The sequence below is a fragment of the Ctenocephalides felis genome, unplaced genomic scaffold (assembly GCF_003426905.1).
Source record: "Ctenocephalides felis isolate EL2017-DRISC unplaced genomic scaffold, ASM342690v1 CF-g0.4_SCAFFOLD_00758, whole genome shotgun sequence".
Classification (NCBI taxonomy): domain Eukaryota; kingdom Metazoa; phylum Arthropoda; class Insecta; order Siphonaptera; family Pulicidae; genus Ctenocephalides; species Ctenocephalides felis.
Window position 1 is genome coordinate 143,492 of NW_020536912.1, and position 20,697 is coordinate 164,188.

Sequence of the window (20,697 nt, forward strand, 5' to 3'; positions counted from 1 at the left end):
AAAACTTCAAATGTCAAATGACACACACATCTTTGGCCCACAGAAAGTCTAAGTGGCTGAATTGTTGATGGGAGCTCTGCCTGCATTTGGGACATATACGCATACCAGATAGAATGAGTTATATTCAGCAACAGCTATTCGATCTTCTGCATCAAATTCTTCAAGCCCAATTGAGTACTCAATATTCCTCACCAACTTCTTAGTGTAAATGGCTACTCCAGCATATCCTTATGCATTTTCGTCAGACTTGCAATATAAGTGATATCCTGGCAAATAAAGGTCAGGCAATTTATCTAAGGGGCATCTCGTTTCCTGTAGGCATATGATGTCTGGATTTTCAATCTTCAAGAATCAACTCCTTTTTTTTCCTGCCCATGCTCGAATACCATCTACATTCCATGAACACATTTTCACTTTCCAATTATTCCTGATTGCCTAGTGCAATCTAAAATTTCTGGTATGGGCGCTGAATCTATGACACTTTTGGAATCAGTTCCTTGAACTTCATTGCTGTTCTTTACAGCCTCCCTGCCTTTTGCGGTCTTGGTGGCAGTTTTTTTCGTTTATTGTGTCCTTCAAATTTCATTGTTTAATTAAGTTTATTGTGTTAAATGTGTCCTTCAAATATGTATTTGAAGGACACATTTTTATTTGTAAACCAAATGTTACAAGATTTTTTTAAAATTTATCTAAACAAGTTAAAATTATTACACTTTGTTACACTGGTAAAATAGTTTCAGTAAATTTATCATTATTTGACATATTATATATATATATATATTTATATATATATATATATATATATATATATATATATATATATATATATGTATTTAAATATAGAAATATTTAATATATTAGATTTATTATATTTTTTATTATATTTAATTTCTTGTGTCCATTTAAATACATAAATGCTTGCTCGTTAAATAACATATCTAGTAATTGTATATTTAGTGAGTGTGAGGGGACCTATCTTTGTTGTTTAGATAACATTTCGACTAAGATAAAGATAACTAAAACCCCAAAACCCCTAAAACCATAATATATCGTGTAATAATTGGTAGCTAAACGCAAAATGTAGTTTGTAATATAAAATTATATGTTATTCACTTATAAATGCAATTTGAAATACTTATAAAATGTTCAAAAACTAAGTTATTTGTTATTAGTTGATTTTAAATATTTATTATTTTTTATAATGAAAGAATCTGTAATATGTGTACATTGGAATTTATAATAAATATGTATATTTATATTATAAATTCCTTTGTATATATATTATATGTATATATAAGCAATGATCGTTGTAATAATAATCAAAGAATATTATATAATACATGATATTATATGTATATTACATATACATTTATTGTATATATATGCAGTCAATTTGTTGTTTCAAAAAAATTATAATATTGACAATTATTTACTTACATTTATCTAGTTCTTTATCAAACATTTGTTTAAACTTTGAATAATAATTTGTAAAAAGTACTCTAGACAATTTAATATTTTTACTTATTTTGAAACGTTAATAAATTACTTGCAAAATTATATATAATAATATATATGTTCTAATAAAAATATTTTGTAGAATTAATTTGTTGTAATGATGTAGATTGTAGACAGAAGACAATCTACGAAAATTATTCATGATGATTTATTTTTTATTTTTTGAGCCCAAGAGTCTTTGGGACAAAACCCACCAAAAACGTCCGCAACGATTAAAAGCAATTATTAAATCGATTTTATTTTAAATTTTATATATTTTATAATATAATATAGTTGATAGTTGATATGTATTTGAGCGTCTGTTGTTTTGCAATTAGAAATATTGGTCAAAAACAAAGACAATACTATTACGTCTTACGCTTTTCATGATGTTCATTATTCTATTTCAATTGTGGTAAGTACGAATCTCAATTATTTAAATTTATTCTTAAAATTTATGTGTTACTAAATAACATTTCTATTACAGTTATATATATATATATATATATATATATATATATATATATATATAAATCTCGTGTCACGATGTTAGTTCGCGATGGACGCCCAAACTACTGAACCGATTTTAAATTTTAATGGCTCATCGTGTGCATATATATCCAACTTAGGTTATAGGAAATTTTGAAAAGTAAATTTGAAATATACATATATAATTTTAATAAATTTCTAAAAATTTTGACAGAAAATGACCAAAAAAAAACAAAACACTAAAATGACAAATGTCAAAATTTAAGGAAATTCGGATATATAATTTTTGAAAAAAAAATTTGATTTTCAAAAAATAAAATTCAAAAACATGTACATATATAGAAATATCCAACATTTATATCCAAATTTGATGAAATGCTATATTCAAAATCACTGTTTATAGTTTTAAATCTAATTAAAAATCAATGCTTAACAAATTTAAATAAATGTTGACATGAAAAAAAATTAAATGTCATTTGTCAATATTCATGAAAATAATTATATAAATTGAATTACGTATAGATTTAATTGATTAGCTTACTAAATTATTTCGGAAACCAAAACTTCATCAAAACATTATAGATCAGAGGTCACAATAAAAAAGCGGCATATTGAATTTAAAATTAACTAGCTGTAAGTGGAATTCTGTCTTAAGGCAATTAGGGCATCGTGCCTTAAGGCAAATTGCTGGAACTTCCCGTACCAAAAATTATTATTTTTTTTAAAAACGATTAACATTTTTGAAAAAAATTTACTTCGAAAAAATTAGATTTTTGAATAACTATAAATTTGATAAAAAATTACTATTTTTTGAAAAAAAAAATTTATTTGAAAAAAAAAATTTTTTTTTTGAAAGAAAAAATTTTTTTTTGAAAACAAAAAAATTTTTTGAAAAGAAAAATGTTTTCTCCATTTTGACATATTTTGGAAATTCTGAACTCTTTTTCAATGCAATCGTACTGCTTGAACTGCATAGAGACGAAATGTCACAGCGCAAGTGCCGCGCCGCCGCCTAACGCATAAGTATTGGTACGGAACCCATAGAAATGTGAAAAAAAATTATGCTTATTGTTAAAATCTCTATAAAATATCTGATAATTTGATGTGCATATGTCTTATGATCATTTTTAACCGCCGAATAGCATTTTTTTTACTTTTTTCATTAGATCTCCGAAACCGCTAGACCTGCCTTCATGAAAATTTGATCAATTCTTTATCTTGTCAATACAAGTAAAATGTTTTTTGAATTATTCAAATCGGACGCTACGTTCTCTTAAAAACGGATGTACCGTTTTTGGCACTTTTTGCCCCGTATCTTCGTAACGGCTAGACCTGCCTTCGCCAAAAACTAATCAGCACGTCTCCTTATCAATACGAATCGAATGTTTTTTGAATTATTCAAATCGGTTGATCCGTGTTCCCAAAATCGTTGACGAAAATTTGTATCCGCACATACATACACACACGTACATACATACATACATACATACATATATACATACACACACACACACACACACATACATCCATTTTTTCTAAGGTATGCCAAAATGTTCAGAAACCTTTGAAACGTAAAGATATATAAAAATTTTCATTTTCGATTTTTTTGCGATTACTATAACTTGCCCTACGGGAAGTTAATTATAAACAAAATTTTGACATTTCACAAAAAAAATGTTTAACGACTTACTTCAATAAGAAGCAAATAAATTAATTATTCCAAGTTATGTTATAGGCAATTTTTAACTATTTGTCAGAAATAATATATTTTATTACAAATTCATATCCATATCAAGCACCGAAGTAACAAATAATACTTAGAAAATGACATATTATTTATAGACAATATTTAATGCATATTTTAATTATATTTGACATTTGCTAATTCAAAATAAATTAAAAATAATTGAAAACAATGTCATAAATCGGATATTTAGGGAAAAATATCAAATAAATATATTTATGTTTCATTTGATTTCAAACAAAAAATATAAAAAAACTAATTGCTATGCCAAAATAGATAGTATATTCATCTAAAATTATAGTCTAAATATTACAATTTTGATAAATAATCATCTAATATCTTACAGTACGAAAATTGATAAAAAATTAAAAATCAAACATTTAACAGATTTTTTTTTATTTTATTTTATTTACATATATACATTATTTTCATATCTCAGTCAGACAGAAGTGCCTGGTATGAGAGATTATGAAAAACAGTTTTCATATATATATATATATATATATATATATATATATATATATACTAGCTGACCCGGCAAACGCTGTTTTGCCATCAAAAATATTTTTCCGCATTGCAAAAGTTCTTATAATATACATGATATATTAATAATAATGTTACATTTTTATTACACGAATTTCTTTACATTTTGATAATTAATTCGAACGCATCATAGTGCTTTGTTTATTTTAATTTTATTTATGTCAAATAGTGAAATATTTTTAATCAATGAATAAATTAGATTTTAGTCTGAATCATCGCAGTACCATTATCTAAATATATAATTTTTATATAAATATCAGATTTTTTACTTTTGCATTTAATTTTAAAATATTGAATGTCAATTTCAAATATCCAATATGCACTAAATTTTTAAATGCCAAAATATTTCCTTTTTGGTTCGAAATTTAATATAATATGATATAATTTATATCTATAATTTGATTGCCAATATTGCCTATAACATAACTTGGAATAATTAATTTATTTGTATCTTATTGAAGTCGTTAAAATTTTTTTTTTTTTTGAACTGTCAGAATTTTGTTTATGATTAATGTTGAATTCAATATGTCGCTTTTTATTGTGATCTATAATGTTTTAATCACTTATCATATAAATTTTCGACTGCAAATTGATATTCATACTATCCCTGAAACTAACATGGATAAAGTTCTGAGAAATCCGAGTCCAAATCTATAAAATGTTTGATTTTTGGCACTTTTATTAATTTTTTATCAATTTTTGTACTGTAAAATAATGGATGATTATTTATCAAAATTGTAATATTTAGACTATAATTTTAGATGTATACTTTTTATTTTGGCATTGAATTATTTTCATTAAAATCAAGTGAAACATAAATATATTTATTTGATATTTATATAAAACATATAATTAAAATATGCATTAAAATCATATTGTCTATAAATAATATGTCATTTTATAAATAGTATTTATTACTTTGGTGCTTGATATGGGTATGAATTTGTAATAAAATATATTCTTTCTGACAAATAGTTAAAAACTTGTTATAATTTTCAAAATTATTTGACATTTCATACTTCAAAAATTAATTCACTCGCATCATAGCGTTTTGTTTATTATACTTTTGTCATGTCAAATACGTCAATATTTATTTATTATAAATTAATAATTATTTTAAGTGATCAATGAATATATTATATGCTTGTTAAATTCATAAAAAAGTGCAAATTCAACACGGGAATATTGTGGAAATAAATATTTTTTTACATAAAGATCTGATTTTTGACATTTGCATTTCATTTCAAATTAATTATAACTGTCAAAATATTTTTTTTTTTTTTTTTTTAAAACTTTATTACTTCTTTTTTTTCTTACATTTTTAAGATACTTAACACTTTTTCTTAGATTTTTTAAGACACTTAACGCTTTTTTCTTACATACATATTACTATTTCTTATTTATTACATACATTTTACTTTTTTTTTTTCCTAACATATTTACATGTTTTTTATTACTTTTTTTTCCTTTTTGTTACATATATTTGAATTTTAACTTTTCCGGAAGGTCGATGTATTGACTTATTCTCCAACTCAGTCATGGATGCACAGAGTCAGAGTCCTTGTTTTTTCATTCTGAGTATAGTTATACAATCCAAGTACCTTTTACTTGTAAGAGGCATGCTGCCACTGCAGCTATTGCACACTCTGCATATACGTATGCTGCAGCAATACCCACGAAAGGCCATTTTCACTTGAAATCATATTTGAAATCTATGATTTCAAATGAAAATTTGGTATCAAGCTGCTTTGATACCGAACCGACCGAGGTTGGATTCGAACCCGGGACTAGGATTTGCTAGCCCACGTTCTTACCACGGGACCACGGCCGGCCCGATTTCGGATCGAATATAATATGATAATATAATATGATATAGTATTTAGTTTGTCTAGTTTATTTTTGTCAGATTGCAATGATACCTTCAGATTGTACTATTCCATTTAAGAGGTTACAATTTCCTGTATGATTAACGTTTGCGATGGCAATCAAAATTTATTTCAACTTATATAATAATAATATTTTATTTTAATTACACAAATTTCTTTACACTTCGATAATTAATTCCAACGCATGATGCAGGTGTTTTGTTTATTTTAATTTTGTTTATGCCAATTTTTTTTAAAATTAATGAATAAATCAGGTTTCAGTCTAAATTAACAAATCAGTATCTTCATCTGAATATACAATTTTTTATATAAATATTTGATTTTTTACATTTTCATTTAATTGAAAAATAGTGAATGTCAATTTCATATATTCAATATGCAGTATATTTGTAAATGTCAAAATATTTCCTTTTTGGTCGAAAATTAATCTATGATATTTATTTTACAATATTGTGCTGTATCTATAATTTCTTCGGCAATATAACTTGGAATAATTAATTTATTTGTTTCTTATTGAAGTCGTTAAACATTTTTTTTGTGAAATGTCAAATTTTTGTTTATGATTAATTTTAAATTCAATATGTCGCTTTTTTATTGTGATCTCTGATCTATAAGGTTTTGATGAAGTTTTGGTATCCGAAATAATTTGGTAAGCTAATCAAATAAATATAAATTGTAAATCTATTTATATAATTATTTTCATAAATTTTGACAAATGACATTTGACGATTTTCATGTCAACATTCATTCAAATTTATAAACATTGACTTTTAATTAGATTTAAAACTATAAATTGTAATTTTGAATATAGCATTTCATCTAATTTGGATATAAATGTTGGATATATCTATATATGTACATGTTTTTGAATTATATTTTCTGAACTGTCAATTTTTGTTTTTCAAAAATCATAAATCTTTTTTTCTCAAATTTTCCATAAATTATGACATTTGTCATTTTAGTGTTTTGTTTTTTTTTTTTTGGCCATTTTCTGTCAAAATTTTTTGAAAATATTTATTTTACAATATTGTTTTGTATCTATAATTTGTTAGGCAATATTTTCTGTAACATAACTTGTAATAATTAATTTATTTGCGTCTTATTGAAGTAACTCGTTAAACATTCTTTTTTTGTGACATGTCAAACTTTTGGTTATGATTATTTTTATATTCAAGTGCCGCTTTTTTATTGTGATCTCTAATCTATAGGTTTTAATGAAGTTTTGGTTTCCGAAATAATTTGGTAAGCTAATCAATTAAATATAAATCATAAATCTATTTATATAATTATTTTCATAAATATTGACAGATGACATTTATTTTTTTTTTCATGTCAACATTTATTTAAATTTTTAAGCATTGATTTTTAATTAGATTTAAAACTATAATCAGTGATTTTGTATGTAGCATTTCATCAAATTTGGATATAAATGTTGGATATTTCTATATATGTACATGTTTTTGAATTTTATTTTTTGAAATGTCAAAATTTTTTTTCAAAAATTATATATCCAAATTTCCTTTAATTTTGTCATTTTAGTGTTTTGTTTTTTTTTTGGTCATTTTCTGTCAAAATTTTTAGAAATTCATAAAAATTATATATTTATATTTCAAATTTACTTTTCAAAATTTCCTATAACCTAAGTTGGATATATATGCACACGATGAGCCATTAAAATTTGAAATCGGTCCAGTAGTTTGGGCGTCCATCGCGAACCAACATCGTGACACGAGATTTATATATATATAGATATATATATATATATATGATATTCAGTTTTCAGGGCAATACATCAATTAAAAAATTTGTATGACTTCAAAACATTTTTATTTTTTCCATACTCTACTCATTTACCTTAATTTCATCAGTTTCCCGAGAAGCGCCAGATGGTAGGAGTAAAATGTACAGGCTTTGGAATGATGCTATTTGGAGGGTAGTCAGATTAACCGTGCTGGTCGAAAGTTTTAGATAGAAACTTGTTTTCAACTTTTCATCCAGTGAATGACAGTTTTTTGACATTATTCATTATAAATGTTATGGACAGGATCAGTACAGGTAGAGTGACGCAAACAGTTTTTCGATATCTCTCGTATTTCCGACAAAGGGTTGGTTTGAAGAGGGGGGCCACTTTCACATGTTTTCACTGATATTTCGGCCAAGTGATGAGCTACGGATTTGAAGTTTGGTGTATCGAATTTTTTCGAAAATATCTATAGGGTGGCATCAAAGTAATTTGAATACCAGGGTGGGGCCGGTTCTGTATGGAAACACGCCCAGACCCTTTAAGTGTAACAATGTGGTGATTAGAATGTAAAATTATATAAAATAATTTAATAATTATATAATTAGATTTACTATATATTATGTTATATAATATATAATAGAACATGTTGTCATTATAGTGATAATAAGTAAAACCAGTAATTCTAATACTTCATTTTTCTATTTACTACTATAATTAACATTTACATATTTGTCGAATAAGATTTATTTTTGACCATACATGATACTGCACATTTAAATGTCTGTTTTGTACTAATTTTTTATTCGTATTTTATCTAAGTATGCTTTTTATGTTGAATTGGTTGTATCACATAAACTCAAACCGAATATTATTTTCGAATATATTGTTGAATTATTGTTTTCATATCTGAACTATTTATAACTTCTGTTTTCTCTTTTTCATCGATTTCATGTGCATTTGCTTCTGGCTGATTTATTTATAAGCAATTTCATCTATTTTTACGTCAAATTAATTACATATATCAAGTTATCATAGCTTGTGGAATAAAAGCTACATGGACTCGATGAAAAGAGTTTTTTTTCTAAATTTGGTTGAACGTTTTGGATATATGGTTTGTCACCTTATTAGGGTTTATATTCATAATGTTACATTCGAAAAGCAGAAAAAAGATTAATAACTTGTTAAATAAGTCATAAGGGGACAACACAGATATCACAATCACAAGTATAATAGGTCCAACGTTACTATCCGTCTGATCTATTACAAATATTTTGTCAATTTAAAACTAATGGGAAACCGTGACAGATTATTATATTTATACGATCCGATAGAACAGATCAAAGAATAGTAAAAGTTACATAAAAAGGGCAAACAAATGGCACTCTTATATTTACTAGAAAAAGTGTTGTGTTTAATTTTAAGAGCCATGGCTTCGAAACTAACACTAGAATGTTTTTTTTTTTCAAAGAAGTTAAGTTTTAAAAAATTTGAAAGAATTTCATATTTCCTATAACGTAATAAAAAATTGCGTTCATAAATTGCATTAGCTAACTTTAAATTTAAAGAAGAAAAGGTAGATAAGTTTTAACCTGGTATGGTATCCATAATGCTTTTCAATAATATTGAAAAAATTGATCTTGACCAAACTCCGATAATAAAATTAACATCCCCCCAAATTCCTTCCTCACACTTGGAACGAAGAACAATCAATTTCAAGAAGAAGACGAATGCAGACTTGTCTCAAATTTATATTTTTGTAAAACAAAACACACTTTTGAAAATAATGATGAATGCACAATAAAACTAATAAACTGGGAAGAAAAACGGTTACAAAATTGTAAACAAACATTAGTAACACTAACACACAATATTATAGAAACAATCAACGATGCTCATTATATATTATTGTTAATCAACAACTCAAAAATAGATTTTGACTGTGATGAACAGCAAGAATCAAAATTTATTAAAGGAAATTATATTTTAAATTTACCACATAATTGTAAATTTACTATAAATGGAAGATATTATCAAAACATAAAATCTTCAATACAAGGCAAACCAATCCTAATCCCAAGATTTAACTTAAATTACACCAATGACACAACACCTGAGCCATTGCAAATCAAGAGCATTCAAGTTGAAGAACTCTCAAGAATAAGAGAAGAACAAGACAAAATAAAAAACGTCTACATGAAGAATGCAAAAACCAAACACAACGTTCCATATATATCGATTACTACACTATTAATCATAGCCATTATTACTTATATTCTAGTAAAATGTATGATTCAAAGACGCAGAAAGAAACTCCTGCAAATCAAACATGAAGAGCAGCCGCCGCAAGAAACAGCCGCCGAACCACCAACATTTACCCCCAGAGTTTTTCTCTAAGGCCGGAGTAGTTATATACGCAGTACCATGTATACATCATCCGCTGAATCAGCACATACTATAATCTATGCGTAATGCAACCTAAACAAGCCGCCCTATAAATAGGAAGCATTTTGATATTCAAACGGGATTCACTAATTAAAACTCAACCAGTAATTGTATCACATATATTAAGATACATTAATAAATATATTAAATATATTGTATATTTCGAATATTATAATATAATATAAAAATTGTATAATTGAAATAAATATTTTTTATACAAAACCTACGTTATAAAAATATAACTAAAGTGAAGCTTTGTCTGTGATGCATTGTCAATAAAGGTTTAGTTGCAGTTGATCTTTTGAGAAAAAATCACGCTAAACGCCACGAGTGCTAAGTTACGCGTCGCGCTACGAGGCTGCGCCCTTTTGCTTCCACCCAAATGGTCCCCAATTGTCGCAATCAGCTGCTGCTAAACATATAAGAAAGTTGAAGGCATTTGTACAGAATTCGATTCACCTACATAAAGTTGCTAAAAATATCGATGATTTATCAGAACGTGGTTCAAATAAAAAAGAAGAAAAAAGAACAGTGAATATGTTTTTGCGGAATCCTGCTTTAACACTGCAGCAAGGACGAGCAAAATTAATGATAAAATGTTTAGAAATATCTACAAAAATATCTACTAAACTATCTGAACCTTTCTTCGTACTCATGATCTGAAATGGTGCAAGACAACGGGGAAGCCTCTGACGACTGAAAAACATGTGCTTCTTTTCTGCTTGGGCACATGAAAATATTGATAGAGATTTTGAAAATGTCATTTTTACTGATAAAAGTTCTATATGAGCACGTACTGCCCTCATCGAGCCGTTAAATTAAAATACGAGCCGTCAGACTAGAATAATCCGTTAAATTAATAAAAAGCAGGCGTCGGAGATGCCAGCCAATTGTCGACTCCGGTGGTGACTGGACACATATTGACCAAATTGCATCATTGCTTAAAATGTATACAATGCATATATAAATATTAAAATTTCATAAAATAATTATTTTTATAAATTAACACGGCCACGCTCTTACTTGACCGACTGTATATATATATACTAGCTGACCCGACAGACGTTGTTCTGTACCCACGTCTACAATGTTTCAATATTTTATACTAATATTTACTGCTTAGTTAAAAATAATAATTACTGTTTTTTTAATTACTATTTACACCAATATATGAGTGACGTTGAATGTAGAACTGTTTCAAATAAAATGATTGTTCTAAATTCCCACGGTTAACACTTTAATTATTCATTTAACAAAAAATGTTCAATAAAATTGTATATTAAAAATTATACACTGCGATTTATAGAACAAATTTATTTCCAATAGCTCAATTTATTTTATTGCATTTAAGGGTTATATAGTATTTTTAGTCATACCTGTAGATGTGGATATATAAATGAATAATTTTTTGTTTATTCACGACTAAAACATTGATTTTCCAAATTTATCACACTAAAAATGATCGTCTGCCTTTTTGATTTATGGTCATAGCATAAGATACTCGTGTTGAAAATTGAAATCTTTTAAAAAGTGCAACAAATTCAGAAAGAATTAATATATAGCATTCGCGGCAAAGGTGCAATATCACCTTTTATTTTTCTACCCAAAATAATTGCTTCAATAATGTTGCCTATAATTTTTATAATTTCGTACCATATTTTAACTGGCTTTTAGTAATTTTAATATCTAAATTACATTTTTTTCCAATAAATCAATATACATTATTGCTTAAGTTTATATTTGAAGTGAATTAATTTGTCAAATCCTGTTTACATCTGCTCTATTCAACTTACGATCAACAAACTTATTGCTCTGTGAATTTTTTTTACTGTGCTCCAATTTACTTGATATTTTGGAAATAGGCTAATCTTTATCTTAAGTTCAGTAAAGAAAACAGTTTGTACTCCGTCACCATCCACCGCATTAATTGGATTATTACTCTTTTAATTCTGATTTTATCAGAACTTGTAATACACTATTTTAAAGATGATTAAATGAGCTACAACTTTCTGTATCATAAATTTTACCGTAACTTCTCTTATTGTGAAACGGCGAAGGGTTAAAGGGCTCGAAAGACCTCTGGTTGGACAGCCGCGCACTCCTTAATTAATACCTCTATCAATATTTGTGTAATAGAAAAATAATAAACAACAATAATTAGTCAGAAAAATACCTCGAATTTTCATATATATATACTTTTATACGTATTCTTTCAGAGATATTATAATGAGAAATTGGATGTTTTTTTAATGTTTTTTTTTTTTTCATAAAATCATGAGTTTTTTGAAAATCGTTTGTACTAAAGTTGTGGTATTTTCTAGAATCCATCAAGATCCCTTAAACCAAGTTAATTCTAGATGGAATACGATTATTTTTAAATTTGGTGGAAATGGCACTGAAAAACTATTTGATTTATATGAAAAAAACATTATATGCGTCTTTTATTTGCATGATAGTTTATTCATTTTACACGTAGAAGTACTCATTTTAAAGCTTATTTTGAGCACTATAAAAACCCATTTTCATATCTAGCCTAATAATGTTCCTAAAACACTATAAAATAGCAATTTATTAAGATTTTAATTGATATAATTTTGTTCATTACATGATTTTCGTTAAAATGTATATTTTTGAAGATATTAGCAAAAAATGATGAAAAACGCAAAAAAGAAACAAACTTTCAGTAGCCAGTAGCTTGAAAAGTATTTGCTTTTTTGAAAAACATTATTAAACATTTTTCTCTTATAATTAGTTCTTTTATCGATACCCAACGTTATTTTGAAAAAAGTAAAATTACACCAATGAAAAGAAATGTCATCCACCAGAGAAGTGGTAAAGGAGTCTAAATTGTTTTCACTTCTGAAGAGTAAGATGAACCTAGTTCCAAAATTCCAAACGAAATGGAAAACAGTAAAAAAAGTTCAGACCGAAAGCGCTCCATTGAGTAAATATTCCGTACCCAATGACAAACATATGAATTTTTGACACAATGAAACTTCTAAATATTTTTTTTTTGTATTGTGACTTAGTATAGTAAGGCAAAACGACTGCAAATTGAATATTTTTGAGCGCAATCACTTATGGCTTGTCTCTTTTGCACGAATTCGTACGGCGAATCTGTTCGCAAAGTGCGCAAATAAAATTATTGCAATCAAAAGCAAACCACGCGCACGTCAGACGCATGCGCAGACTTTCAGACGCATGTTATATTATTTGCATCTTATATTAATTTAATTTCTGGCAGCTGCTTTTCGGCATTAATAATTTAGAGATTACATTTTTCATATTCATAATCATGAATTTATTATATTTTAATATTGCCTTAGCCTATAAGTGAATAGAAATGATTGTAAAAGTAATGCACGATAAATGATTAATTATAAAAAATCATTAACTTTTACAATAATGGGACGAGCTTTTAGACCATGTGTACCTACTATGTGATGTACGGATTTGTGCACTCAAATTAGTATGAACATAGATTTTTTAAATCTAATTAATCACTTGCAGATTGCAAAATTTTGTCTAATTAGTTATTAAGTCGGTGATTTCCAACCATTTTTTATTCATAATGATCGAGAAAACATAAAATTTACGAATCAAATGGTTGGGCAAAGGAAACTTTTTTGCGATAAATATTTAATTTTAGTGCTTTTTTAATAGCTGGAGAACTAACCATTTTTGCCGAAGAGTTTGTTTATTTTAACTTGTGTAATTTTTGTCTATTTCAATTGGTGTATTTATCTGATTAAAAATAAATCTCATATACAGTTATAGTAATCGCAAAAAAATCTAAAACATAAAATTTTATATATCTTCAAAGATTTCTGAACATTTTGGCAAATTTTCGTCGACGATTTCGCAAACATGGATCAACCAATTTGAAAAATTCAGAAAACATTTGTCATGTATTGAAGGTGAGAAGACGTGCTGATTAGTTTTTGGCAAAGGCAGGATAAGCCGTTTCGAATATACGGGACAAAAAATGCCAAACTGATTACATTTTTAGGAAGGCAGGTCTAGCGGTTTGGGAATCCAGTAAAAAGCACAACAAAAGCCATTTGGCATATGCACATCAAATTATCAGATATTTTATAAAGATTTTAATTAATAGTGAGTTAACGCAACGTGATTGCTTTGAAAAAAAGTTCGAAATTTTCAACAAAATATTTCAAATTAAAAACTTAACTTTTCAAATTTTTTAAAAGCTTTTCAAAAATTTAAATTGCGGCACGAAAAGTTTCAGCAATTTGCCTTTAGGCATGATGCCATGTACCACTAGTCAACTTGCAACTGGCAAAAAAGAGGGGCCTCGCAAACGAATTTCGCCGACGCCCACGAATGGTCTAGCGCCGCCACTGTATATATATATATATATATATATATATATATATATATATATATATATATATATAACTTGTTCATAATAGGTAGTTCTTTTGTCTATGGTTGGCCAAACTACTTTAAATGCAACTGTAACAGCTGTAATCAAAAAAGTTTTTTCAAGAAGTCTAGCAATGCGATATTCAGCCAGAGGACAGAAAAACAAGTTAGACTTCTCGGCGTTAATGTTATGTGATATTGTTGTCAGTATGTATGATCAAATATTATAGCTTTATTCATTCGCACACACACACATATTTAATGTTTAATAATGTAATAGTGCATGTATGTGTTAAGAGTTTATTATTTAATATCATGTGCTATATGTTGAGGTATAATTTAACGACAATTTCTGGTGTATATTCAAGTTTATTAAAAATCATTTGCAGCGGCTATTTGAATTAATTTTACTAAAGTGACACAGCTTGATATCATCAATCGCATAAACGTTGTAAATCGCACAGTCTGGAGACTGGAATGGAGGGAAGAAACGAAGTATTTTACAGCTAAAAAAAGTTGAAGTTCAGAAAAGTAATGATACAATAAATAAAAACGTAAAGGGCATTCAACGCAGTAGCAATGATAAAGTAAGGGAAGAAGCTGATAGTGTACCTAATGCGAATAATGAAGAAAATGTTAATCAGAATGAATCAAATTCTATTAACAATAACATGGTTAGTGAAGAAATGGTTGAGATGAATGAAGTAAAGTCAAGTAGCTATGCTCGAAACAATAAAATACGATTTGAAGAATACGATAAAGGACCATATCATATTTATGTGGAATCAATAAATAAAAATATTGGAAGGTTACATCACATGGCAATTGGAAGGATGTTATATAAATCAGTTCCAAAATTGAAGACAGAATTATCAGAAATTGCACAAATTGGAAAAAAACAAAATAAAACTAGTAATTAAAAATGCAGAAACAGCCAATAGTTTACTGGAAGATGAATTTTTCAAGATGAATAATCTCAGAACCTACATTCCTAAATATCTAGTAGTAAGACAGGGGATAATATTTGACGTTGATATTAATTTATCGGAAGACGAAATAATGGAAGTTATAGAATCTGATTATCCAGTAGTGGAAGTAAAATGTTTAAAGTCAAAAAGAGGTAATAACATCAATTATAAATCGCAATGTGTGAAATTAACATTCAGGGGCTCCAAATTGCCGGAGAAAATTTCAATATATTCAGTAAAATGTAGGGTTAGTCCATACATTAAAAAAGTAGTGCAGTGTCATAATTGTTGGTTCTTTGGTCATATAAAAGAACAATGTAAAAGTAAAAAAAGATGTCCGAAATGTTCAGAACAACATGGAATAGAAGCCTGTACTGAAATTTTAAACTTGAAATGCTGTTTATGCTCCGGGAAACACGTTGCAAATAGTACTGAATGCCCGGAATTCAAAAGGCATAAAAGTATTTATGAATTGATGGGGACTCATAATATAGCTTTTCATGAGGCGAGGAATATTTTGCGAAATGACAAATATTCAAGAGCTGTTAAATTTAACCCTTACACTATAGATAAGGAAAAAGATTTTCCGACGATAAAAGAAAAAAGGAGGGATGAATACGGACTAGAAAAAAGTTACTGTGATAAAAATAAATATAATGAATTATCAAAATTAATAGAAGAAGAAAAGGATACAGAAGAAGAAGACATAGTATGGATTAGAAAACCAAAAAGGTCACATGTCAAAAATGTAACAAGGGTAGGAGGTCAAGGTACGACTAAAGTACCTAAGTATAATAATATAAATAAAGAGACGGATATTAAAAGGGTAAGTAATAGAGAAATAATTAATAGAAAAAGGCCGATTAAAACGTCGGAAGATGATACGGATCAAGAAGGAAATGAATCAAGAAAAGAAGAAAAAGATCCACTCGAAATTCTTAAGCAGTTAGTTACACAAATTAAAATAATAAATAAATCTGACGATTCTTCCATAAATAGATTACTGAGTATTGTGATAAGTAAATTGGAAAAAGATAAGAGAACTACAGGAAGTTCAATAAAATAATAGAAACAATATACATATATAAATAAGCCAAAATGAATTTAAAAATACTACAATTAAACTGCAGATCATTGAAAGCAAATAAAGAAAGTATAGAACATTTCTTATACAATAATCAGATTTCGATAGCGGCACTTTCCAAAACATGGTTCAATCCTAATGCAGTATACAAAATCAAGGGGTATAAGATTTTTCGGAAAGATAGAGAAGATGGATACGGCGGAGCAGCCATCATCGTCAAAAACAATATAGATTGTGATGAATATGAAACAATAAACAACAATAAGAATATACAAATATGTGCGGTAATAATTAAAACAAATATAACCTTTTGCTTAGTTTCCATTTATTGCTCAAATAGAGAAGAAATAGATTTTACTGATGTGAGGAAAACTATAGAAGGGATCCATTTAAAAACATTGATCGTTGGAGATTTAAACAGCCATCACTTTGAATGGGGAAGTATGGCGAACAACACATCAGGAATAAAATTACAAGAAATCATAGAAGATCATTCATTAATAATTCTCAACAACGGCAAACCCACAACAATCGAGACAAGAAACAAAAAAGCGACGAATATAGATTTATCTTTATGCTCCAGCAATCTCACAGATTACATCAGATGGGAAATACTCGAAGAATCTCTTGGATCTGACCACTTACCAATTATAATACATATTTACACAAATGCAATTTCAAACATCAAAATCTTCCCTACAAAAAATGGAATACCAATCAGGCCAATTGGAAAGGATATGGCGAAGAAATTTCAAAAACTCTCCAAAACTCCAACATACCTAATACAGGAAAACAAAAATATGAATTTCTAATGAATTGTATAGATCACGCTGCAGAGAAAAACATAAAGAAATGCAAAGTGATAATTAGCTCAACCTTCAAACCAGCAGCATGGTGGGATCAAGAATGTGATATTAAGGTAAACGCAAAAAAACGCATTTAAACAAATGCGCAGAAAATATAATTATGATAATTTTATCCTATACCAAAAATAAATGCACAAACCAAGAGATTTTTAAAGAACAAGAAAATACAAAAATGGGCGGAATACACAAGTTCAATTAACAAAAACACAAATCCGGCTACAATTTGGAGGAAAATCAAAATATTCAACAACAAAAACACAAATAGGAACATAAATCCAAATTTTATGGAAGAATGTGGACATCAAATATTACAAAATATAGCACCAGATTATGTCTGTAACAAACAAGATATATTTAATAAGAATAATAATGAAGAAACGGAATTGATGTCACCTTTCAAATATAATGAATTGAGAAGAGCTCTAAAAAACAGAAAGAACACGGCTCCAGGTAAGGATAACATTTCATATAATATGATCAATAATAGTCCTACTAATTTTAAAATGGAACTTTTAAATGTATTTAATAATATGATCACACACCACTGGATTCCTGAAAAATGGAAAGAAATAATTGTAGTACCAATAATTAAACCTAATAGAAACCCACAATCTATAGACTCTTATAGACCAATATCACTAATATCATGCGTAGCAAAGATTTTCGAACGAATGATAAAAGAAAGACTGGAATGGTACATTGAAAACAAGAACATACTCCATGATAACGTATTTGGTTTTAGAAGCGGAAGAGGAACAATAGATTTATTGAGTACCCTTACCACCGACATAAATATATCGAGGTCGAACAATGAATATATGTTGCTACTGTCAATAGATATTGACAAAGCTTATGAAAACGTAGACCATAATATTCTACAGAAAAAACTACGGAATATAAATATCCCAAAGAGTATAATTAGTATAATATTGGAGTTGATATCACCAAGATATATTTATCTACGAACCAATGGAGATATGATCGGCCCTAGATCAGCATACAACGGGATCATACAAGGTTCCATTTTAAGCCCCACATTATTCAACATATATACTGCGGATTACCATAAGATACCTGATACAAGTGTTAAAAAATTACAATATGCCGACGACATTTGTTTATACATATCAAGACCGTCAATAGAATCATGTATAACGCAAATGAACTATGCTGTTAAAGAAAACATAAAATGGTTATCAAGCAATAATTTAAATATATCACCAACCAAAAGCTCAGCAACGATTTTCACTAGACACAGACTCCCTCAGAATATAGGTCACATAAGGGTTGGAACTCAAGATATTATAATAAAAGACAACGTGAAAATACTAGGCATAACCTTTGACGCCAAAATGACATTTAAAAAACATATACAAGAATTATCAAGAAAATGCGAAACAGGCATCAATATACTTCGTAAAATAACAAATACTAGATGGGGAGCACACCCAGAGACATGCCTTTTACTGTACAGAAATTTGATTAGAACTCAAATAGATTACGGATGCTTTATATATGGAACAACATCAAAAAGTGAACAAAATAAACTTGATAAAATTCAATATTCCGCAATAAGAACATGCATAGGGGCATTTAGATCAACACCGACAAATGCGTTATTAACAGAAGCAGGAGAACCTCCTCTGAGCATAAGAAGAGAGATTCTAGCAAACAGATTCTTGATGAAAAAACTTAATGGATCATGTAAATTATTACCCAAACAGTTAGAAAAACTAGCAAAATTACATTACTCCACACGCTACTGGACAAACAAACCAGCTCCATCACTAATAAATAGTTTTTATATAATTAAACCTCACGAAGAGAACATCATAATCAATGATAAAACTCCATATTACATCTACCCACCGCTAAACGATTACATTAAACCATACATCGATATAGATAAGAGCACAAACATAGCAAACAAGGACATATGTATCCGTGAATTAGAACTTTATATCAACTCAAATTGGCCGGATTATTTGCAAATATATACTGATGGCTCTAAAACATTAGAGGGAACCGGATGTGCCATACATATCCCAAGAATCCATTATAGTAACAAAGTAAGACTTCCAAACTATACATCCATATATTCAGCGGAACTTATAGCGATATACACTGCCGTAAAATATGTGAATGACAATAATATTAACAAATCTTTGATACTAAGTGACAGCAAATCAAGTCTAACAGCCATAAAACACGCCAATAAACATTCAAATATAATAATATACAAAATTATAGAAATCATACAGAAAATCAATACTGATAATAAATCTATGATTCTGCTTTGGATAAAGGGTCATTCTAATATAAAAGGCAATGAGATGGCAGACAATCTAGCTAAAGAAGCATGCACGAACGGCGATCAATTTGCAAAAACTTCTGCGCTAGATTTAAAACATTTAATAAAACAACAAGGTTTGGAATTATGGCAGAAGTCTTACTCAGAAAGTACAAAGGCAAAAGGATTCACATATGCACTGACGAGGGAGATGGTTTCACCAAACACATGGTTTAAAAACATAGAAGAAAGTCGAAATTTTATTACAGTAATCTGCAGATTGAGACTCGGACACTCCTACTGCAAATCGCATCTGAAGAGAATTGGTATCTTACAGGATCCAAAGTGTGACTGTGGAAGCCTAGAAACACTCGATCATTTATTTTGGGAATGCAATTTTTATCAGCAAGAAAGATCAAAATTATTCAAGAATTTACAAAACGTGAAGATTATTTTTCCCATCAATGTACAAATACTTATATCAAGTAATGACATAAGGATATATAAATATTTATATAATTTTATAAGTAATAGCAAAATTAATTTATAGCATAATTATTATTATATAAGTACCAATGTATTGTATAGAACTGCTACAACTGTATAGATAATTGTAGTGGCAAAATGATGTAAATCAGAAGCCAAAATAAATAAATAAAAAAAAAAAAAATTTTCATGGAGGAGCAAGATTTGTTTTCTCTGGGTTTGGATAAAATTTTGAACTGTGTCCATAAGAAATTTCATGATATGCATATTGTTTTGTC

The 20,697-nt window shown here is 28.0% G+C and overlaps 1 protein-coding gene across 1 annotated transcript; it reads left to right on the forward strand.

Annotated features, from left to right (window-relative positions):
* Positions 1-15,691: 15,691 nt before the first annotated feature.
* LOC113368033 lies at positions 15,692-16,759 on the forward strand. Its single transcript, XM_026609600.1, has one exon. It carries the CDS (start codon positions 15,692-15,694, stop codon positions 16,757-16,759), a length of 1,068 nt encoding a protein of 355 aa, XP_026465385.1.
* Positions 16,760-20,697: the final 3,938 nt, after the last annotated feature.